This window comes from Candoia aspera, chromosome 15 (assembly GCF_035149785.1).
Source record: "Candoia aspera isolate rCanAsp1 chromosome 15, rCanAsp1.hap2, whole genome shotgun sequence".
NCBI lineage: Eukaryota > Metazoa > Chordata > Lepidosauria > Squamata > Boidae > Candoia > Candoia aspera.
The window spans coordinates 7,391,949-7,415,892 of NC_086167.1; the positions used below are offsets into that span (position 1 = coordinate 7,391,949).

Here is a 23,944-nt window from a genome sequence, read left to right on the forward strand (position 1 = left end):
GTCACCATGGGTGCTCAGGGATCCCATGCAGGTGAGCAAATCTGCTGGTGGAGAAGGTGGGAAAAAAATAGTTGGGCTCTCTAACCCTGGTAGACCCCAAACATCTCTCCTCCCCGCTCCTCACATTCCTGGTCAAAAAGGGAGGGAGAAAACTGGAATAATGACATTACCACAGTGAAGGAATGGACTGTGAAAATGTCAGAATTCGCAGAGAGGTCCATATAAGGAAACTGACCTGTTTGGTCAGAGAACAAACAACGACAAAATTTTTGGGAAGACTGGAAACCTTATATGGACCTTTTGCTGAAAGAAGAAAAAAAATGAATTGATGATTTAGGGATTTGAAGATTGAGAAAGATGTGGATTAAATGAGGGGTTGTCACCCCTTCCAGGGAAACCAGACAGGAAACACAACTAGATGTACTAATTCTATGGGTAGTCCTCAACTGAGAATCATTCGTTTAGCGACCGTTCAAAGTTACAACGCTGCTGAAAAAATTGATTTGCAACCAGTCCTCGCACTTACGAGCGTTGCAGCATCCCCATGGTCAAACTTGAGGCACTTGGCGACTGTCATGCATTTACAAAGATTGCAGGGTCCCAGGGTCACATGATCACCATTTGTGACCTTCCCGGCTGACTTCTAACAAGCAAAGTCAAGGGGGAAGGTCATAAAATGGGATGTTACTCAATTACCGCCTCGCTTAGTGATGGAAGTTCCAGTCCCAGTTGTGGTCATAAGTCGAGGACTACCTGTACTTTATTGTAAGACTACACTAACAGAATCTTGTAAGTCTGAAAGTACAAATCTCCCGCCCTCTATTTATCGCTTGAGTGGTCAGGGTGGGTCCTTCCTAAGTTTCTTCTTTAGACCGCTACCCTCTCTCGGACTCCCTTTCCTTTCATCTGATTGTTCCCTGGGCGGCATCTCTTCCCTCTGTCCTCCAAGATCACCCTCATATTCCGTCACAGGGGTTGAGGGGATCTGCAAAATAGTTAAGAGGGAGGAAGGACAATAAGATTTTAATTACTTGTTGAATAGAAGATTGGAAGTCACTGAAATATTTCTTTAGTTTTCTTTTTCTTCTCTTGAACTTTTTTGCTTTTTCTTTTCTTTCTTTTCTTTCTCTCTCTCTTTTCCTATTTGTCTTTCATTATATGAAAACTCTTAATAAACATAAGCAGAAAAAGAGGAAGGAAACTGCAGGTGTGGAAGCACAAACCTCAGGCTGTTTGCTTTATCTCTGGATGCTTTTTGCTTCTTGTACGAAGAAGACCCCGCTGAATCTGAGTTTTCAGCGTCTTCCTTCTTGATGGTAGAAGGCAACACGTGCAGCATTCGGCCCTAGGAGAAAGATAAAAGCTCTGGAATACCAACCCTGGAAACAGAAGAGGAGGAAAGTCCAAAGTTATCCTGGATCCCCAGTCTTGGAAAATCTCTCTGATGGTTACCTAGTCCAACTTCTGGGCAGGAGAAGACTTCCATTACTACACAGCTGCTCAGCCTCAACTCAGAAATGACCATCCACCCTGACAGTTCATGGAGGCCTTTTGTATGAAGCACTGAAACCTTCTCCTCCAGTTCTACCTTCAAAGCAACAATTGGTTCTTGTGGGCTCTGCTGACGGCCACTTCAGGCATCCCCGCCCAGACCTTCCTTTCCTTGCTACCCTAAACAAAAATCTGCATTCATCTCTCTGCTAAGTTCAGCCCAACTTATTAAGGCTGTTATTTTTAACTGGTTCAACACGTCCTTGCTTTGAAGAAAACATTTATTTATTATTCTAATTTCGTTACCGCCCATCTCCCCCAAAAGAAGGACTCTGGGAGGCTTACAATAAACTTAATACAATAACAATAAACATTAAAATCCCATAAAAACAAAAATATGGCACATACAGCAGTTGGTCCTTATCCCATTAAGAAACAGGCTACCGTATTGAAAGCATTTACATGGGAACTTTTTTGCCCATCAGTGGAGCCCAAGAATGATGTCTCAAGATATTTTTCAATACATGGAAGTTTCTCACTATATGGAAATCCAAGAAAGAGTCTCCAACTGTCTAACCCAGTTATAGGTAATCCTCACTTAATGACCAAAATTGAGACCAGAATTTTAGTTGCTAAGCAAAGCGGTCATTAAGCAAATCCAACCCAATTTTATGGTCTTTTCTGAAGCAGTCATTAAGCAAATCACCACAGTTGTTAAGTGAGCCACATGGTCGTTAAGCGAACCATGCAGTTCTCCATTAACTTTGTTTGCTAGAAGCCAGCCAGGATGGTCAAAAATGGCCATCACGTGACCATGGGATGCTGCAAGAGTCATAAATGTGAACCAGTTGCCTAGGTTGATCAGGTGACTTCAGGGACACTGCAATGGTCATAAGTGTGAGCACAGGTTGTAGGTTGGTTTTTTCAGCCCCATCATAAGTCTGAACCATCACTAAATGAATGGTCATTAAGTGAGGACCACCTGAAATGGAAGCAGCAACAGTTTTTATTTTCTTAGGCTCCAAGATCACCGCAGATGGTGACTGCAGCCATGAAATTAAGACGCTTGCTCCTTGGGAGGAAAGCTATGGAAAACCTAGGCAGCATATTAAAAAGCAGAGACATCACCTTGCCGACATAGGTCCGTATAATCAAAGCTATGGTTTTCCCAGTAGTAATGTATGGCTGTGAGAGCTGGACCATAAGGAAGGCTGAGTGCCGAAGAATTGATGCTTTCGAACTGTGGTGCTGGAGAAGACTCTTGAGAGTCGCTTGGACTGCAAGGAGGTCAAACAAGTCAATCCTACAGGAAATCAACCCTGACTGTTCACTGGAAGGACAGATACTGAAGCTCAAACACTTTGGCCACCTAATGAGAAGAGAGGACTCACTGGAGAAGACCCTGATGCTGGGAAAGACTGAAGGCAAAAGGAGAAGGGGATGGCAGAGGATGAGATGGTTAGGTAGCATCACCGATGCAATGAACATGAATTTGAGTGAACTCCAGGAGACAGTGGAGGACAGGAAGGCCTGGCGTGCTACGGTCTACGGGGTCATGAAGAGTTGGACATGACTTAACGACTGAACAGCAACAACCACCTCTCTGTTAGCTGCCTGGGGGCAGCTGTGTAAGATCTGCAGCATAGAGAAGTCCACCAACCAGTTTGTACCTGGAAAACCTGTCCGTCGACTTCTGCAAATGCCTTCACGGCATGCTCAGGAAACATGTAGGTGACAAACGCGAAACCTTTGGGCCTCTTGGTCAGACCGTCAACAGGGAAGTGGATCTCAGAGAGAGGCCCTGTGGAATAACAGATTCATCAGGAAAAGCTCACATGAGCAGGTCTACTTCGGGGGGAGGCAACATCAAATGAATTTTGGAAGGCAGATGTTCATGCTTGCTTACTTAGCCTTTAAGCCAAAAATCAGCAGGAGGTCCAAGCCTTCTCTTCCCCTGCACTGAAGAAAAACGTTCCTCTGAAATCTGTTTCATGAGAGGTACCCCCTCACTTCTTCCCCCAATAAGTCAGAGCACTGGGAAAATAATACTACAAGAAAATGATCCCCCCACCCCATCTGATTTGGTTTTTTTTTCTTTAAGGTGATGAGAATAATGTCCAGCTTGGCCCTTTCAATCATACTGGGTGTTCCCCTGAAGAACAACAGTTTAGACAACTGGCCCGCAACTGCTGGCACAACCACAGTGCCCATTTCCTAAAAGCCTCCTCCAGGCCCCAAAAAACATTAATCCAGAAACTGAGTTTGAATAGCTGACCCAGTTAAGACCTAGCAATTCGAAAAGAAAATCTGTATCTCAAAGAAAAAATTAGGCATCATTTATTGTACTGTCCTATTTCTGCTTCAGCACGTGGAAAATTATAGGAAGCCCTCTTGATGGGATAGTCAGTTTGGCCCAATTCACATAAAATTGAATGTTTAATTAATTTTAAAAGGAGGCACCACTACGGAGGTTTAGCTGCTGCTAAACAGAGAAATTATTTTATCAAAAGTTCTTTGTGTCTGTTTATGTATATATAATTTTTAAGAATTTCGATTATAATAGTAAAATCAATTTTATCAAAAGCTTGTAAAGTTTCTCCTAATAGCTGGACCTATTAATTCTATTTAAACCTCACTTTTCCTTCAAGATGCTCAAGACATCATACGCTGTTCCTCTCATTTGTTGTTGTTTGTTTATTCTAGATTCACGACCATATTAAATAGTTTAAACCAGGGTTTCTCCACCAGGGTTCCATGGCACCCTAGGGTTCTGCGAGAGGTCACTAGGGGTTCCCTGGGAGGTCATGATTTATCTAAAAAATTATTTCAAATTCAGACAACTCCACATTAAAGAAGGAAGTTGCATTCTTTCTTTTTAGTTTAAGAACACTGTTAGGGCATACGTACAGGCCTACCCATGAAACGAATGTCATAATTTTGTAACTTCTGGCCTATATTTGAGCCTGACTGGGCAGGGGTTCCCCAAGGCCTGAAAGATATTTCAAGGGTTCCTCCAGGGTCAAAAGGTTGAGAAAGGCTGCCATAATTAAAGCAACGAAGCATCTTTGAAGCTGTGTTGAAACCTAATAGGATCCCACCCTGCTTTTAGGAACAGCATTTTGACAAAGAGGCTCCAGGGCCCGCTAAAACAAGAATGGGGATGACAGCTTACCATATTTGGAGAAGATGGCCTCCAAGTCTTCCTCTGTGCTCATGTAGGGAAGGTTCCTCACAAAAAGCCTTCCTGATTCTGAAAGATCCTCTTCTTCCTCATCGTCTTTTTTAGTCCTCTGCCAAGCCTGGGCTGACCCCTTCTCAGAGGGTTTTGCCTTAGCACGGCTCTCTTCTGGAAACAGCTCAATGTACCGGCCACCTGCCAGGAGAAAACCCAGAGTATTGCAGAAAAAGGATTAATTCACCTTTGGAAAAATCTGGTCAAGCCCCTGGCAACTACCCACTGTCAAGAAAGCCACGTTCTCACAGCATCTTGTTAACTAGATTTATGGAAAGGGGAAAAGGAGGTTTGGTGGCAGATATCTTGGGAATGCCACACGTTTATTTCAGAACCTCATTAACCCCAGCATGAGCAATTTTGAGTGTCCCAAGGGTGGCACTTGTAACACCTTTGCTTCGGGAGCTGCATCAGGTGCAATCTGCTTCCAGGTCCAATTCAAGGTGTTGGTCATCACCTTTAAAGCCCTACATGGCATGGGCCCAGGTTACCTGAGGGACCGTCCCATCCCCATTACATTTTTTTTAAAATCGTATGGCATTGCAGCTCGGTGTTCATGCTGCTTTTTTTCTTGCTGGGAAATCCTTGTGAGGTCCAGCAGCCAGATGTGTAGACTATTTAGCCATGACAAGTCACATTGCCCGGGGTGCACCACGAGGAGGCTGGTCTACATTGCACCTAGTTGGGCTGAGAGAAAGCGACTGGCCCAAGGTCACCCGGCCGGCTTTCTTGCCTAAGGTGGGACTAGAACTCACAGACTCCTGGTTTCTAGCCCAGAACCTTAACCACTAGGCCAAACTGGCTCTATTGCCATTACATCAACCCGTCCCACCCAGTCAGGCAGAGATGGCATGTTGTGGGTCCCGTCTCTGAAAGAATGTCAACTGGCGGGTCCCAGGAAGAGAGACTCCTCTGCCCCTGCCCTATGGAACACTCTCCCCCCAGAGGTGAGGCGAGCCCTCACTCTCCCGGCCTTCTGGAAAGGAGCGAAGACCTGGCTCTGCCATCTCGCATGGGGCGTGAAGAGGGATAACCAACCCTGGGGGAGGTTAGCACCCTGAAGATGCTTCCTGGAAATTAAATGAAGAACTTTTTACCATCTACCTCTTGGAACATAGTATTTATTAAGAAGATTGTTTGAATTGTTTTACTGAATTTTAACTAATATTTTATTCCTATTTTATGTAAACCACTCAGAGTCACTCTCTGAGCGAGATGGGCGGTGAATAAATTTGATAAATAAATTAAATCTCCATGTCTGTCAGAACAAGAAGGCTTTGATCTTCTTGCTAACTAGCTACTGAGGCAGTGGGGAGGTGACTACCCATTTCCTTGATAGGGGAAAACGTGCAGATTTCCAAACTTCTGCTGTTTTGCAAAATGCATTGCCCTTTTCCAGCCTCTGAGAAGGTGAAGACAATTCCTCAATATGCATTTATTCCTTAGAACAATGCCCTTTTTTTGGCATGCATTTAAAGGCATGCAATTTGTGTCTCTGGGTGCCTTTGAATCAGTCTTGACTCCTGGCCACTGCCTGGATTAGTCCCTGCAGTTTTCTTGGCAAGGGTTTTTAGAAGTGGTTTGCCCTGGCCTTCTTCTTTCCTAGGGCTGAGAGGGACTGGCCCAAGGTCACCCAGCTGGCTTCATGCCTAAGGCAGGACTTGAACTCACAGTCTCCCAGTTCCTGATGCCTTAAACCACTACACCAAACCAGCTCTCATGTAATACACAGACAGTAAAGGGTTGTAAAGGAGACAGTGGGAGAATTGTACTTTCAGACTTGCAAGGTTGATGTTGGCCTTGTGGGGTTAACCAGATGGGAATTACAACCAGATGAACTAATTCTACTTTATGTAAAGCTACATTGATAGACCCTTGCAAGTCTGAAAGTAGGAATCTCCTGCCATCTCCTTTACAGCCCAAGAAACTAGAGAGGGTCCCTTCTGAGCCTCTCGCCCCACCCACTATCCAGTGGTGGTCTAACCTGTCTCTTATCTGACCATTCCCTTGGCAGTGTCTCTTGGCTCCATCTCCCCAGGTCTTTCCCACATACCATTACATCACCCTCCGCTTCAGGCTCATCCCCCCGCAGCTCCTTTACCGCCCGAGAAACTAGGGAGGGTCCCTTCTGAGCCTCTTGCCCCACCCACTATCCAGCTGAGGGCTCAGCTGTCTCTTATCTGACCATTCCCTAGGCAGTGTCTCTTGGCCCAGCATCCCAAGGTTTCTCCCACATACTATTATAGCCCAAATGGTACGTACACTTAGATGTTTGCATGTTATGTTTTAAACATACAGTATGTCTTAAAAAGACAACACCCCACTAGCATTTGTATTAAAACAGCACCACGTGAAGCAAATCAGAAACCACTCAGCCCAAAGAACCTTTCACCAGTCAAAAAGCAGAATATTCACCCATGTATTCTCGATTCCTCTTTAGGGCTTTCTGTGCTTCTTCCTCAGTGTTAAAATCAACAAATACATACCCTGTGAAATTGAGAAAAAACAACAGCAACACACAAGGATATAATTAAACTCCGCTGATGTTTCATAACAGGAGATAAAGCGCCTGAGTTAAGAAACAAAGAACATAGAAGGTTTTTTGAGTGGGTCTTTGAAATGCCCACATTGGGTACTCAAACTTCAGTGGAAGCTCTGTGTGCATGTGTGTGTGTGTGTGTGTGTGTGTGTGTGATTCCAGAGTACCCACACAATATTTTCTTCCTTTTTATTACCTTGTTATAAATCTTAATACGCACTGCCCCGATGCAATATTTATACAATTTTAATTGAAAATTATTGGCATTCTATTATTTAGATAACTTAAGAGTGTTGGGAATAGAGAAAGGAAAAAAAAAGTATGCTAACAACATTAATTATGGTTAAGGATGTCAATATTGCAAGCGTAAAATTATTTGACTTTTTTCATCCAGGGTTAAGTACAGTATAACATTAAAAAAAAAAACCACTGCACTCTGCATCAAAGTATTCATTATATGATAAAGGTTTCAGTCTTGATTATTCAGTGTTAAAGTCTCCATTGCATTGTTACTTTATATATATACAGTATATATATATAGACAAACACACATACATGCACATATACATACTAATAAAAAGAAAAATAGGTAAGCAAAGCAAATTTAACAAGAATTAAAATGAAAGAAAGAAAGAGACAGAGGAACCAAATAATAAAAGAGTAACCACATAAAGCTGTAACCTACTTCAAGATGGGATTGTACAGGAAGCTATATGAAGCCAATATTAAATGTGAATTAGGTAAAGGTAAAGGTTTCCCTCGACGTAAAGTCCAGTCGTGTCCGACTCTAGGGGGCGGTGCTCATCTCCGTTTCTAAGCCTTGGAGCCGGCGTTGTCCCTAGGGACACTTCCGGGTCATGTGGCCAGCATGACGACTCGGAACGCCGTTACCTTCCCGCCGAAGCGGTACCAATTAATCTACTCACATTTGCATGTTTTCGAACTGCTAGGTGAGCAGGAGCTGGGACTGGCCATGGGAGCTCACCCCGCCGCGCGGTTTCAAACCGCCGACCTTCCGATCGACAGCTCAGCGGTTTAACCCGCAGCGCCACCGCGTCCCCCAAATGTGAATTAATGCTAAGTAATAAATAGAACTGCAAGCTTACTCAGAATTCCAGAACAAGTACAAAAGTGATTCATTCTTTCTAAGTACCAGAGAAGACACACAAGCATTTGGTGCTTGCTCTGGGTGGTCCAAGCACCAGCCAAAAATTGTAATTTTGAGAAATGGAAATTAGAAAAGGAAATTGAGGTATTTGAGGGGTTATATAACCACTTCTAGTAAGAAGCTCTAAAGCAGAGTTTTTCAAACTTGGCAACTTTTAAGATGTGTGTGTGGACTTCAGCTCCCAGAATTCCCCAGCCAGCCAGGCTTTCAATGCCTGGACTTCAACTCCCAGAATTCCTCAGACAGCATGCTGTCTGGGGAATTCTGGGAGTTGAAGTCCACACGTCTTAAAATTGCCAAGTTTGAAAAACACTGCTCTAAAGGATCTTAAACAAAGACCACTATACACACGGCAACACTACAGGGTTAGCCCACTCCCATTGAGGATATTATCTACTAGTAAAGTTCCCACTCTGCAATTCTTTTTTGGTTTCACCCAAAGTTAATGAGCAAGCAGCATAAACAAGGCAGGGTGATAGATATGCTTCCTGTGACCCACACAAATCACTCTTAACAAAATCAAAGAACAGAATAACTAAGAGCATAAACAAGAATCCGGCCATTACCTGTTTTGTTCCCGTGGGCGTTCCTCGCAATCCGGATTGCCAGGGGCCGAAGCGGCACAAGAAACTCTCTAACGTTTTGCTGCGTCCATAAAAGAGAGTCAAGTGTGAAAAAGGTGGTTGATTCTAGAGCCAACCCACATCCCCGCCCAGGTCGCCGTGATCTTCAAGAAAGTCCTCCAATACTGTGGTTGGTTTGCACATGGTGCAAAACTCTGGTTTACTTAAGCAAGGTTTGAATAAGCAGCAGGTGACTAGCGTCAGACACCAAGTCTGGTTGGCGACACTGCTGGCTAGGTTCCTGCGATCCTCCCGGTCAAACCTAAACAAACCACATTTTGGTTTAACACCCACGCTAAAACTAAAAGATTCTTGGTTCAGCCCACTGTTTAGGTCTAACACCCTTACAGTTTTGCCTCTTTGAATTGTCCTCTTCAGGTGGGCTCATTCTGAATAATGGGATGGGCTCATTCTGAATAATGGGATGGGCTCATTCTGAATAATGCTACAAGCTCAGTCTCCAGTAATGTAGAAAGACGAGGGAATGGTCTTGAGGGACAGAAGGAAGAGCCTAAGACTACTAAGACAACAGTCAGATGAAAGAGGACTGAGTCCGGGGCAGAGACGTAACCTGAGTGAAAGTCTCAGACAAACCCCTCCCCGGTTCTCACGAAGATAAAGGAAGGGGAAAGCACATTCCGACATACAGGATTCTATCACTAAAGCTTTACAATAAAAATAGTACACGTAGTTCTCGCTTAACAACCACAACTGGGATCAACATTTCGTTTGCTAAGCGAATCCAACCCAATGTTACCTTTTTTGCGGTGGTCATTAAGCAAATCACCACGGGCGTTAAGCGATCCACATGGTCATTAAGTGAATCACATGGTTCTCCATTGGTTATGCTTGCCAGAAGCTGGGCAGGAAGATCGAAAATGGCGATCATGTGACCAGGGGGTGATGCGGCGGTCACAAATGCGAACTGGTTGCCAAGCACCCAAATTGTGATCACATGACTGTGGGGATGCTGTGATGGTTGCAAGTGTGAGGACTGGCCGTAAGTCGGTTTTTTCAGCACCCCTGTAAGTCCGAGCCACCACTAAACGAACGGTTGTTAAGCGAGGACTACCTGTACTGACCTACTGTACATGACACCGGATTCCTAATCTGGTCTATCCTGAAGTGCTGGCAACAGCAAAGCCATCTTCCAAGGAGGATGACTTTTTTCTTTGGCGGGAGTCACAGCAGACTTAGATGGGTTACAAAGGCGGCTTACCTCCGTGACGTTGAACGGGGCACCCCGCATCTTCACTGTGAATGCTCTGGTGGGCTCGCTGGCTGTGACTGATACGTTTTCCTACAGGAAGACACGCAAAAACATCTGTGTTTTATTTCTAACCAGAAAGCTTCACGAACTGCAGCACAAGAAACAGCCTTCTGCTGAACTGAACAACATAATTCTTTTGGTCTATGATGGTACATGCTTTAATAGATAAATACAACCACGCATCAGGGACCTAAAGCAGTGTTTCTCAACCTTAGCCACATTCAGATGGGTGGACTTCAACTCCCAGAATTCCCCAGCCAGCAAGAAGCGACCCAACTATTTCTCCTTTCCCGTGTCCTTCTCTTCTTGGCACTGGGGAGGATATACTGCTAAGGGGGTCACCAGCCAGTAGCTGCTCCACACTTTCACATTCTCAAGAAAGCTCATGGTGCTTTGTGGAACTTAAAAGCATTTCTTGCATATAGAGCAGGGTTTCTCCCCCAGGGTTCTGTGGCACCCTTGGGTTCCCTGGGAGGTCACTAGGGGTTCCCTGGGAGACCACGATTTATTTAAAAATATATTTCAAATTCGGGCAACTTCACATGAAAGAGGTAAGTTTCATTCTTTATTTTCAGTTTAAGAACACTGTGAATGCATATAGACAGGCCTACCCATGAAACAAATAGAATAATTTTGTAATTTCTGGCCTATATCTGAACCTGACTGTGCAGGGGTTCCCCAAGGCCTGAAAAATATTTCAAGGGTTCCTCCAGGGTCAGAAGGTTGAGAAAGGTTGGTATAGAATTTACTTAGTTTTTCATTACATTTAAAGAGTCTAACATGGGTGCCATGTTAAGGCTTAGAGTCTTCATAGGCAATCCCCACCTGCTCTTTGAGCAGTGCAAAATTGCAGGCAGGTGACATGCGTGTTCCTAGCACAGGTATGGACCATCCCACCTGTCCAGTCTGTGCTTTAGAACATACCCATCCCCACTTTACAGGCAATGTGGTTGGCTCTCATCAGGTCACTCCCTGAAAAATGCATCCCAGCATTCATAAACAGACAATATGGGAGACAACCCAATGGACTGGCCAACTGAGACCCATTTGATCACAGCCCGCCCCCCGCCCCCCGGTTCTTTCCTGAATTGGGACGTACCTGTGATGTTGTCTTTATACTCTTGGTATCTACGGTGGGATTCTGGACTTTGACCTTTCTAGTCAGCTTGGTCTTGGAACTGGCCGTCAGCTTGCTGCTGGTCTTCCCTCCCGCCTCTTCTTCCTCTCCTCCATCCAACACCTCACAGTCCATCTCGTCAGCCTCGCTCTCCTCTGCCGATGAAGGCGAGGACTCGTCCCCCTTCACCACTTTGGACTGCAAATAATCCATGTCTGAGAGCTCTTGCTGGGCTGCTGCCTTGCCCAGAGAGCTTTTCCCTTTCTCTGTGGATGGAGAAGAAGCAAGCATCAGCTACTGCCTGATGGACATCTGTTTAGGGGGCTTGGGAGGTCACAAGAAGGGCACATGTGCTTGCAGACTGATATGGAGCCACCTTTAGGATAGAAAGGGAGAAGGGACACGAAATATGGGCTGTCACAGAGTTGGAAGAAAGGACACTGGTAGGAAGGCCAACAATACCAAAATCAGATTGCTGAGGCCCAAAAAGCTGGACTATTGTATACAGATGGTCCTTACTTAACGAACACAACAGGGACTTGAATTTTGTTTGCTAAGTGATATGGCCTTTAAGCAAGGCATCACGTGGCCGGACCCGGATTTACGACCATTTTGTGGTGGTTGTAAAGCGAGTCGTAAAGAAATTCAATTGTTTCCAATTGATTTTTCTGGTCAGAAGCTGGCTGGGAAGGTCGTGAATCACGATCACGTGACCACAGGATGCTGCAAACTGTCCTAAATGCAAGCCGGTCGCTAAGAGCCCAAATTGGGATCACGTGACCATGGGGGTGGTGCAACAGTCGTAACTTTGAGGATGGGCTGTAAATAACCTTTTCACCCTGTCGTATCTCCGAGCCATCATTAAATGAGCTGTCATTAAACGAGGGCCACCTGCATAGAATTAACACATTTTTCTGTGCTTTGAAAGCAGCAATGGGATGCCACTGACCAGGAAGATTTCCCCATTCACCCACTCCCTCCTTGTTCCATTTTTTCTTTCTGCCTAAGAAAGCTCCATCTGAGCAGAAGAAGGATAGCCAAGAGTGCCCAAACTCTGGTAGGAAGATCAGCGCTATTCAAGTTACTCATAAAACATCACAGAAGCAGAACAGGCCCATTACCCGAAGCAATCTCTGTCTCCTTCTCCTGGCTCAAGTCCTCTGACTCATCAGAATCAAAGTTCAGATAATCCTCAGCCGGCTCAGCTCGGCGGGGTTCCTGCCCTTTGGTGTCGTTGGACCAAGTAGCCACCTGGGACCGTTTCTGATGTGCTGCCAGGAAATCTTGAAATGCTGCTTCTCCTTCCAGCTGGCCAAAGATAGGCTCACAGTTAGACACAATCATGGTTAGAGTAAGTCACAACATTTGGGGCAGTTCCTCCATGAAGGACAAAGTCTGAAGGAGGCTGTCCCATATTTCAAGATGTTATTATTTTAAGGATGACTTGGATGTGAGAAAAAAAAAATCTTTAAGGATCTCTCAGAATTCAGAAAAAGCTCCACCACTGCCACAGATCTTGGAGAAGGTTAAAAGTTAGACTGGTCTGATAGCAGCCTTACCTGCTAGCATCAATTCCCCACCAGCCTCAGAGTCCTTTTGGCTCAGCAGTGTACATATAGAGTAAACAAACAAACATTGTTTTTTTCCCTCTTCCTTTTTCTGCAATGCAAGCCACTCAGGAACGGAGCAGCGTAGAGAGTTTGGCAATAAAATAAACAAATAGAAGAATATACATTCAGGCAGCAAAATCGACAAGATACATGCAAGCGGCAAAAACGATACATTAAAGAGCACTGAAAAGTGACGTTATAAATAAAGCAATGCCAAAAACAAAAATGGCCATGTTGGGATTTTTTTTGTAAATAATTCAAATGTTGACAAACAACCCTCAACTGCTTCTCATTTATGTCTATCCTCCTTGCAGGTGTTTCAGATTTACCTCTTTCAATTGCCTCGCTTCCTTTTTCTTCTTTGTCTGATCCTGGGAAACAAAAGGGAAAAAAAAGTTTTAAAAGTGACCGGGCCTGTGTAAAAGGGCAAGGAGAGGGGAGAACAAATTAAAAAACCACCGGGTTGTAAAAGAACAAGGGGCAGAGTCAAGAAAGTAGAACGGCTGAGAATTTTCATCTAAAGGTACTTTGACAAGCAATAAAACTTTGTGAAAAAAAATCTTACTTTCACTTTTGCATGGCTTGAACTCTCTGTAGATTTTTTGGAAGTTTCCTTTAACCGTTGGGGCTTAGTTGAATGTTTGCTCCAAGCCTTAGGTTTCGATGGATCCCCAAAAGACTTACATACTTCAACCTGAAAAAAAAAAGATAGATATTTATAAGCCCACCCTAACCTCACTCTTGCTTTGTGAAATTGGATTCATATAGTACATCAAGATGCTACATGGCAGTGTTTCTCAATCTGGGCAACTTTTAGACGGGTGGACTTCAACTCCCAGAATTCCCCAGCCAGCTGTGCTGGCTGGGGAATTCTGGGAGTTGAAGTCCACCCGTCTAAAAGTTGCCAAGGTTGGAAACACTGCTATATGGCATCTTCATCTACCTTAGATAAAGAGAGATGAACTGAGCCACTGCATTTTCTAAACTACAGACTAAAGCATAACGCTGTGCCTGAACCTTGCTGAGGATTAACAAACCTATTTTGCCCCTTGAACTCCTACTAATTTCCCCCAACAGACTGAACATTTCCACAATTGCTGATCTAATTTCAAAAGCCACATCCCCTACGTTTCACAGAGGCCAAACAAATTTAAAAGTATAGATATGGCTCCAAACAGCATTATGTTATTAGCTCAAATCCACCCATGATTTGGCTAATGTTTAAACTGGGAATAATTTGATCAATAAGCCATGATTTTAAAAATCTGAGTTCAGTGTTGCATGGACAGAGGTTTTATGGGCTAATTACAAATACTATACATAATCCTTCCCACTCGTACTTCAAACACAGTCCCTTTGATGGTGGTTAACCAAATCAGAACTGGGTTTAAACTCCAAATACAAGCTAGCATGCTAAAGCACAGCAAAGCTTACACCAATTTTCTGTTTTGAACATAAATAGGGAGCTACAATTCAACCAACTTCAAAATATACTATTAAAATGTTCTACAGATTCAAACACATGTGGTCTATTGATTAAGACAGTGTTTCTCAACCTTGGCAACTTTAAGATGGGTGGACTTCAACTCCCAGAATTCCCCAGCCAGCCATGCTTGCTAGGGAATTCTGGGAGTTGAAGTCCACCCATCTTAAAGTCGCCAAGATTGAGAAAATCTGGATTAGGACATATCAGGCTGAGATTGCTATTTTGTGGATAGCCACTGGATCCATACCCAGAAACTTTGCCAGAAAAGATTTCTGTGTAACACCTCCCCACACATACCATTATTTCAGATCAACGTAACTTCAAAATATACCTCACCGTAACTCTGGCCGTGTCTATGAAGCTTTTGTCGAAATGAGAGAGGGCAGTTTTGGCATCTTCCTCCGACTGAAAGCCAATAAACCCAAATTTGCGGAACTTGCCATCTTTGGTGAATTTCAAGCAGCAATCGGTCAGCGTCCCAAAGGCGGCAAAGAGATTGCGAAAGCGCTCTTCCCTTATCTGTAGGAGAAGCCACCGTGATCAACTCATCCAAGCAGAGTGAAGAACACTAATATGAATAATCTAATTTATAATGAATAAAAGATGTGCAAGGGCCACATCTTCTGTCAGTATCCTGGATGAAGCATTTTCCATTGCTGTCAAATGTTCCATGCCTTTGCAGGCAATCAGGCTAAAGAAGGCTGTCTGACCATAACAGAAAACAGCAAAGCTACCTGTGGAGTCCCTGGTGCTCTCTGAGCTTCGTGGTTTGCCTGCAGATGTCTCATTACCCAACTAGGTAACACCATCAGTGCGGGGGAGCGTGGGGTTTGCTCCCTGATTATGCTCAGTAGCTCGCCCTGCCAGTGTTGGTGGGGTGTGGTTTTCTCCTTGGCAGCTCCTTCGTCAGGGTATTGTTTTCTGCTTGATTGCTTGTCTGTTTGACTGTTTGTCACATTAGTAGTTCCTTGATTAGCCATTGATGAGAAGCCATTTCTACATCGACACCCTTGGACGACCTTTCCATGCCTGTGCTCTACCTTTTGGGGGTGACCAATGGTCACAGTGGGCTGAGTAACGATGTAAAGGGACAGAGTCAAGGTTTTCTCATTTTTTTTTGTTTTGGGGGTCTGGGTTCTTCTATTCTTGAAAAAAGGTTTCTTTTATAATCACAATGAGCCTATTTCAGGACTTAAAAAGTTTTTGTGTGCGTGCTCCCTTGTAAAATCAGCAAGAAACTATGCCACTAAGCTGAAGGAACGGGGAGCAGAGATGGGTCTGAGAGTTGCAAAAAAAGAGTTCACATGCCTTAGGTTGCGAATTCCTGTTTTCTACAGCAACCCCAGACCTCCTGTACTTCATCCTGAAAACCTCAACAGCACTTTCTCTCCAAACTGGCTGACCATCTCCTAGAAACAGTCACTAAAAACACTTCACTGACTGTTGACGCACACCAGTCAGCTCAAATCAAGAAGCGCAATTTGTCCGCTGTAACGCCTTTTATGACACTGACCTTAGTTCTTATTCCCTGAGACAATTATATTTAAAGATAAGAATACTGTTAAAAGTTCCTCCAGAATTTAAATCCTATCTGTCTGTAGATGGATTTTGAAGAGGCAGGATGGAACGAGTATTGATGGTTTTGAACTGTGGTGTTGGAGAATCCCGTGGACAGCCAAAAAAACAAACAAACGTATCATCAAACAAATCAAACCAGAGTCCTCACTCAAGGCACAAATGACCAGCCTCAAATCAGGACACCTTATGCGAAGACCCAGCTCTCTGGAAAATGCTCTAATGTTGAGAAAGGTGGAAGGAAAGGGAGGAGAATGACCAGCAGCAAGGTGGACAGGCTGGATTACAGAAGTGATGGGTTCACCATAGCAAGACCTGAAGGGCCAGGTTGTGGACAGATCTTCTGGGCAAAAATACATCTAGGTGGTCACTAAGAGTCAACGTTGACTTGACAGAACATAATCAGTAGAAAAAAAAATGGCTGGAGAACCACAGAAAACGCAGCTCAGCTAAAAGGGTCTAATGGTAGCAGCACATTTACTGTGAGCTGCTCAGAATTGTGTTTTAAGATGCGCACCCATACAAATCTTTTCAATAAACAAATTTTATGGGATGTACGCTTAAAAAAAATGTGAACTGAAGGTTCAGTGACTGCCTGCCACTTGTTCAGTTTTGAGGGGTGGGGGGCTCCCTAGGCTGGGCCACCACAGCTCTTTCAGGTTCTTTGCAATCCCATTCTTCTGCCCACCCAGGACATGGACCAACTAGCACAGCCAACCTTGGCAACTTTAAGACCCAGAATTCCCCAGCCAGCCATGCTTTAAAATGCCTGGACTTCAACTCCCAGAATCCCCCAGCCAGCGATGCGTTACGATGGGGAATTCTGGGAGTTGAAATCCACCCATCTTAAAAGTTGCCACGTTTGAAAAGCACTGAACTGGCACGTCCAGCCAACAGCCACGACCCCCTGCGCGTCCCGGGCTTCGGCCCCTCTTGCGGCTTGAGAAAGGGACAAATCCCCCAGCCCGGATCCCCCCCTCCGCCGCCTTTCTCACCCCGTTCGGCAGATTCTTGACGATCAGCCGCGACATGGTAGCGTCGGAGGCAAAAACGGCGCCTGCTAAACACGCGACGACGTGGGCGCCACCATTTTGTCCGCCCCGCGAGGTCACGTGACTCCACGCCCCGCCTCTCGCTCGCGTGCCTGCGCGTTCGGAGAAGCGGGTCCGCCTCCCTCTTGAAGGAGCTGTGCGACTCCAAAGAGGAGGAGGGATACAAGCTTCTGACAGACTCTTCCGGCTCTGAATGCGGGGATTGAAAAAGATGGAAGGGCTTCTCTGTCTCTCTCTTTTTTTTTCCTACGCGTAGGATTTCAACCGTTTTCTCCAGTTTAGCGCTTTCTAACAGAAGGACTGGAAATGCTGGCAGTAGTCGGGTAGAAATCGGAGAGTCCCACGTCGAAGGATGTTAAATAGATAAAGGTCTCTCTGTGCTTGGACCGTGCAGCAGAGGCTTTGTGAATGGCCATTGGCCGCAAGGTAAGTATCGCGGCCTTCCTTCCGCCTCATTTAGTCTCCGTTCACCTACGTATTCCTTGGAAGCCTTAAACACGTTCAAATGGGAACCGGCAATAGGCATCTGTGCCTACCTCTTCCTCTTTGCCCAGGTCCTTTGGCAAACTGCTTCAGGCATGCGCACACGCGGCTGGCGTCAATTCAACGCTTCTGAGAGTGGGCAGCAGGTGGCGGCCGAGAGCAGGAACATTCTCCAGCTAGCTCGCCCGGGGATCGCTGATTACAGTATTTAGCATCCCATCCCAGGGTCTTAAAGCAGAAATACCCGGAAATAGCGATTCTTTTTTGCTCCTGACACATAGCAAGGAAGAGAGACTTACTGAGTGGATTCACAATAAGGCTTACTTTCGCTCAACCATGATTTATTATGCCACAAAGTCTGGGTTCCCATCTCCCAATAAACTCTACTTTTGATCAACCATGATTTATTCAGTATGCCACAATGGCTTGCTTTGCATATCACAGCCTTAAACCACGGTTGACCATGCACAATCTTAGGCTTTGCACAATGTGCCAAATCAAACTAGCCACATGGTGGCTTAGTGCAATGTATCTGGAGTAAGATTCCCAAATCTGGTCTGACCCTTTGGGGGGATGCTGCTTTTGCAATGTTTTCTTGGCAGACTATAGAGTGGGATGGTTTGCCATTGCCTTCCCCAGTCACCTTCCCCAGCAAGCTGAGTACTCATTTTGCCGACCTCGGAAGGGTGGAGGGCTGAGTCGACCTGAGCCGGCTACCCAAGAATCCAGCTTCTGCTGAGATCGAACTCGGCTCGCGGGGAGAGTTTGGGTTGCAATACTGTCGCCTGCCGCTCTGTGCCACACAAGGCTTGCTAGTGACCACTAGAGGGCGCTAAAGACCAAGGGCAGCCGCCATCTACCCTCTTACAAATTCTTGTGGCGCAAATGTGGTACCTGTAATGGGAGCACAAAATGTACTTGCTTCTTTGTGGCACTGCCTTGAGAACAAAGGAGAATATTGATTCATCAAGGGGAAACCACAAAGAGAGAGAATAATTTAAACATTTGCTTCCTGGCCCCTCACGGTCCATTTGAACTCCATTGCAGACTGCCAAATCGGCTTTTTCCCACTGTCTCTCAGGATTTTGAAACGAAAGATTGCACATTTTTTCAGCTGGATCAATTAAATCGATAAAGTTATCTCAGACTTGAAGTTTTCTTAATAGCCAACATTCCTCCCCTCCCCCTCCTCCTCCTCCATGATGGGGCACAGATGGTCCTTTTTCAAGACTTTTGTTATTTCTTAGCACAATGATATTTGTGGTCAACAGAGGGAGCTTCTACTCCATTTTCTAATTCCCCAATCAGAATCAACACAAACTCTTCTCTTGATGAAGTTAACCTGAGTTCTGCATTATCCCATTTTGTAGGGGTTCCCACAGGGCACTGAAATATGAACCAAATGGTCTGGGGTCACCCAAGATGTTAAACACACAGACATGCACAACTACTCGAGGTTAACACTAGCCATGCTGTGAGGATGCACCCATCTGGTTTTTCATGTTCTGCAGACCTCAACTTTAAAAAAAAACAAAACACGAAACTAACGAGGTTGAAAAAACTATGGGTCTGCTTGATCTGGCTGCTAATCTGAAACAAATAGCTTCAAAATGGATTAAAAACCATGCAGTGTTGCGCAGAGTAATTTGAACTAGAATTCCCCTGTGCTCAACCAAGGATGGCAGTGCTTGAGTATTATGGGTGTTCTAGCGTGATGGGGTGAGCTCCCGTTGCTAGTCCCAGCTCCTGCCAACCTAGCAGTTCAAAAACATGCCAATGTGAGTAGATTAATAGGCACCGCTTCAGCGGGCAGGTAACGGCGTTCCGTTTAGTCATGCCGGCCACATGACCACGGAGGAAGTGTCTTCGGACAAACGCCGGCTCTTCGACTTTGAAACGGAGATGAGCACCGCCCCCTAGAGTCGGACACAACTGGACTTCATGTCAAGGGAAACCTTTACCTTTACCTTAGCCATATAACTGTCTCCAAATTTCAGAGGGCACTTACTTTGGCACGCTGTAATGTGCTTCTCACAGCAGTTTTGGAGGGCCGCTACAAAAAATTCCCATACAAGTTGAGACTGTGCCCCTGTGGACAAGGGGCTATTGAAACTATAGAACATGTCCTGCTATACTGTATTCTTTATAAGGATTGATGAACCCATTTAATAACCCCTCATTTGATAAAATATCCAGGAAATTCTGATCTCTTTTATGTTCAGTTGTTGCTATCTGATCAGAATGACTTAGTTTCCCTGAATGTAGCTAAATTTTGCTATACTGTCTGCAAACTAGGCGGACTTCAACTGCCCATTGACGATTCTATTAATCTGTAAATATATTATCATGTTTTGTTCATTTCATTTAATGTATTTTCAATGTATTTTAATGTATTTCAATGTATTTCTTTTCTTTTTTTAATTTGTAATTCTGGTCTGTGACTGTATTAAAGACTGATATGGGTGTTCTAGTCCTCTGAAAGATCCTAGGTAAACCAACAATAAGGCTGCATCCTCAGGCATGATAGATCTCACACACCTTATATTAAAAGCAAACAGTTTATGCTTTGGCCTGAAAATTAAATATATAAACCGGACTAACCTTAAACTTGGCGAAACATCCTGGGAATCCATCTGTTCCTTGAACTCAGAATGTTGCCATTTTAAAATGGCTGATTTTTCCATGGCAGGGGGTCTTGCCCAAGTTTGGGGGAGCTGAAGAAATATTTAGGAAATATTAAAATGAAATCATAGCACTGTTTCTGGGCTGCAGCTGACCAAAGCTGGTGCCTTTTAATAAGGTGTGTTAGTTGGAAAAGGTGCAACCAGATTCCTGGTTTGGGGAAGAAACATCCTGCACTACGTCTGGAGGGGATGAGGAAGACCTTTTTATTATAAAGTTGGTTTATTTGATCAAGGTTAAAACAGATATGTTGTTATCTCTGGTAACACTTAATGGACTTTTGCTGACATCAAGACTGAAATGACGAGGCTTTATGGATTTGTTTATACAGTAGATAAGAGATGGGATATGGGAAGAAGCGATCATTTGTTGCATTTTAAGAGAAGGTGATAATGTACTAAAATTGTTTATACTTGTTGTGATGAAGGGGAAGTCATTTCTTTATATATTTCTTTTCTTTTTCTTTACTATATTCTTTTTTCTTTCTTTTTTCTTTTTCTTTCTCCCTTTCTCTTTCTTTTTTCCACCTTCTACATTTTCTTTATATTCTTTAACTTCTTTTAGTCTGCATTAGTTTTACTGTTGTAATTATAATCTTTAATAAAATCACTATAAAAAAGGAAGACATTATTATTTATCCATTCAATCATGTCTGATTCTCGGAGACTGACTGGACAAGCCCCTGCAGTTTTCTTGGCAAGGTTTTTCAGAAGTGGTTTGCCATTGCCTCCTTCCTAGGGCTGAGAGAAAGTGATTGTCCCAAGGTCTCCCAGCTGGCTTTGTGCCCAAGGCAGGACTAGAACTCACAGCCTCCTGGTTTCTAGCCTGATGCCATAACCTCTGCACCAAACTGGCTCTCGTTATTATTATTATTATTATTATTATTATTATTATTATTATTATTAAAATTTAGATGCTGCCCAACTCCCACCCACTTTTTTTACATCCTGCAGGGGAGTCAAAAAAAGATGGGGGCACCATCACGCATCCAAAGCCCTGCCGTTCAATACAGTTGCCACGATGGCATGGTTGTGTCCACCATCTTGACTTTTTTGACCCCTCCCTGCCCACAGCCCCACCTCAGGCATTTGGGCCAGGATGGTACGCAAGCTCGGCTGGTGGGTTGGCCTCTCCATTTCTTTCTTCTGGATTATAAACACAGGATGATTTCCGTGCATTCTCCGGATGGCTTCCAGTCGTTTTCAGCTTTCCTTCATTGGGTTGGTCCGTCCTTTCGCTTTTAGTCTTTGGTTTGCTGCCCGGAGTCCCTGTGGCAAAATGGGCAGCCCTACCCATGGCTGGACTGAACAAAAAGTTTTTAAAAAAGGATCCGAGGGAGGCGGGACAGCGGTGGAAGGGCCCGGAGGCGGCTCATGCTGGCTTACAAGAGGCTTTCTCCCACCCGTCCCGTTCAGATCAACCTGCCAAGGGACATTAAGCATCCGGCTTATCTAATGAGCTGGACATACGATGGCAGAACCCAGGGGAGCAGAGGTCACCTTGCGAGGAAATAACATTATGGGATGCCTGCAGCCCCATGACTGGATTCCCAGAGGGCAGACAAGAGACCCACAGACACAAAGCCTCGCTTGCTGGTCTCCTGGGGATGGCATGGCAGGGAGGGGGGGCGAGCCAGCAGGGAGATCTCTCCTGCTGACCTTGTGGATCCTGTTGGGAGCATCACACTAAGCCAGGATTTGTGAGTCAGGGTATGCTGAATGCCCCACCGTTGCCCTCTTCCCCAGGCTGAGGTGAAGCCCTCCCTGCCACCCGGGAGAGGGGGAGAATTATACTGGTGTGAAATTGGCTGTTTCCACAACCAGTTTCAATGGCTTTGGTTGGTGGTCCCGGCAGGCCCCCGATTGCCTTCCGATGGAGGATGAAGCCTAAGAGGTTTTGCACTGCTTGAGACTGCCCCTGGATGGGGACTGAAAAAGGTGGAAAAAGTGATTTTAATGCTGGTGCAATTGAAGATGCTGATATTTGTTGCACTTGTAGACCAAGGACATGATGGAGGCATGTCAGGGGACCAAGACAGAGCAAAGTCCCCATGGATGTCCACGGGGTATGGTCCAGATGGACAAGATTGCCCCAGCGATGCAATCTGAAAGCCCCTAGTCCAGCGTTTTTCAAACTTGGCAACTTTAAGAGATATGGACTTCAACTCCCAGAATTCCCCAGCCAACATGGGCAGACTTCAACTCCCAGAATGACTTGCAATTTCTTTCTTTTTTATATATAATGTTCAAAACCTTATTGCAGCAGTTTAAATTGGTGTTTTTCAAACTTGGCAACTTTAAGATGGGTGGACTTCAACTCCCAGAACTCCTCAGTTTTTTTCAAACTAGGCAACTTTAAGATGGGCAGACTTCAACTCCAAGAATTGAATTCTGGCTGGGGAATTCTGGGAGCTGAAGTCCACCTGTCTTAAAGTTGCCAAGTTTGAAAAACATTGCCCTAGTCTATCCAAAAAGGGAGGCTTAAACAGATAATAAGGTTGCAAATGACTACCAATTTAGGGTGAGAAACTAATCAGTTTTGTTTAGATTTTTGGTTCTGTGAAAATAAAGTGTACCCATGCATTGTGTTAGGGAAGATATTCACAAAATGCATGTGTTAGAAGGAATACAGGGATGCAAATTTTCAGGCAAGCTCAACAAACAAACTAAGCCTAGGAAAAATGAATAAATCTAACCTGAAAGTGAAATCTGAGCCTCCTGTTCTAAGCCACTTTGGTTTAATCATGGTTTATTGTACAGTCACACACAATGACATAGTGTGTTCTGCGAACCAGCCTAAAAGTTTCAAGGCTTCAGTTTTTAAACCAGCAGAAGGAAGTAATGCTCCTCACTCAATTAGACCTCCCTTCTTCAGCCTTCTGTGATCTAGTGCCAGTTGGAGAACTGGGACTGCAGCTCCCATGCTGGCTGGGAACTCTGGGATTTGTGGTGTAAACACATCAGGAGAGCCTCTGATCCTCAATGATAGACTTCTTGCATTCAGCAAGGAACCCATTCCAAAGGGTGAATCCAGCAGCTTGCCAGAGCTTTTGCACCCAAGTTGGACATACAGAATATCCAGGTAAATATCTGTGGAGTCCTTGATGCTCTCTGAGCTTGGTTGTTTGCTTGCAGACATTTCATTACCCAACTAGGCGCCCAGGTAAATATCTGCCATCGTACCATGTTACGTAGAAGCATGCATTAATTTCAAGAGAATTGGACCACTGAAATCGGCCAGGTGCACTTTGTAAGATTGGCAATGTTACCACCTTAAGTGGTGAATGGATTGGAAGATATTTCACCCCTGCTTCCCTTCCACTCCCTCCTTTGAATGGGGTAGTGAACCTTCTTCTCTTCTGAGAGCATTTACAAGGGTCAAGGATGACAGGAGCTACCTTGCAACACAGCCAGAGGGTGCTCCATTGGGGAAAAGTGCTCCAGATGTTGCATTGCTCTTGAAATCATCAAGGGGAATGCCTCCAAACAAGCCTTCCATCTTCCTCCTGAGGCAGGTGAACACCCCAAATGACAGGCTGGCTGGGCACACACCACACACACCCTACCCCAGCTTAAGAAAACCTACTCCCTGTGTTCACTCAACAAGCATTTCCCCA

General features: G+C 44.7%; 1 protein-coding gene across 1 annotated transcript in view; it reads right to left on the bottom strand.

The window, feature by feature from the left end:
- The window catches only part of RBM19 (RNA binding motif protein 19), a 95,839-nt gene extending 78,617 nt beyond the window's left edge, over positions 1–17,222 (bottom strand). Inside the window, exons 1-12 of the mRNA XM_063315875.1 lie at positions 17,107–17,222; positions 14,873–15,055; positions 13,616–13,744; positions 13,380–13,421; positions 12,562–12,748; positions 11,423–11,706; positions 10,273–10,353; positions 8,997–9,075; positions 7,139–7,210; positions 4,664–4,864; positions 3,162–3,292; positions 1,224–1,345 (exon numbers count right to left, since the gene is read on the bottom strand). Of these exons, the coding sequence (XP_063171945.1) occupies positions 1,224–1,345; positions 3,162–3,292; positions 4,664–4,864; positions 7,139–7,210; positions 8,997–9,075; positions 10,273–10,353; positions 11,423–11,706; positions 12,562–12,748; positions 13,380–13,421; positions 13,616–13,744; positions 14,873–15,055; positions 17,107–17,142 (1,547 nt within the window). The 5' untranslated portion in view covers positions 17,143–17,222. The remainder of the gene's footprint in view (positions 1–1,223; positions 1,346–3,161; positions 3,293–4,663; positions 4,865–7,138; positions 7,211–8,996; positions 9,076–10,272; positions 10,354–11,422; positions 11,707–12,561; positions 12,749–13,379; positions 13,422–13,615; positions 13,745–14,872; positions 15,056–17,106) is intronic.
- Between the last annotated feature and the right edge of the window lie 6,722 nt (positions 17,223–23,944).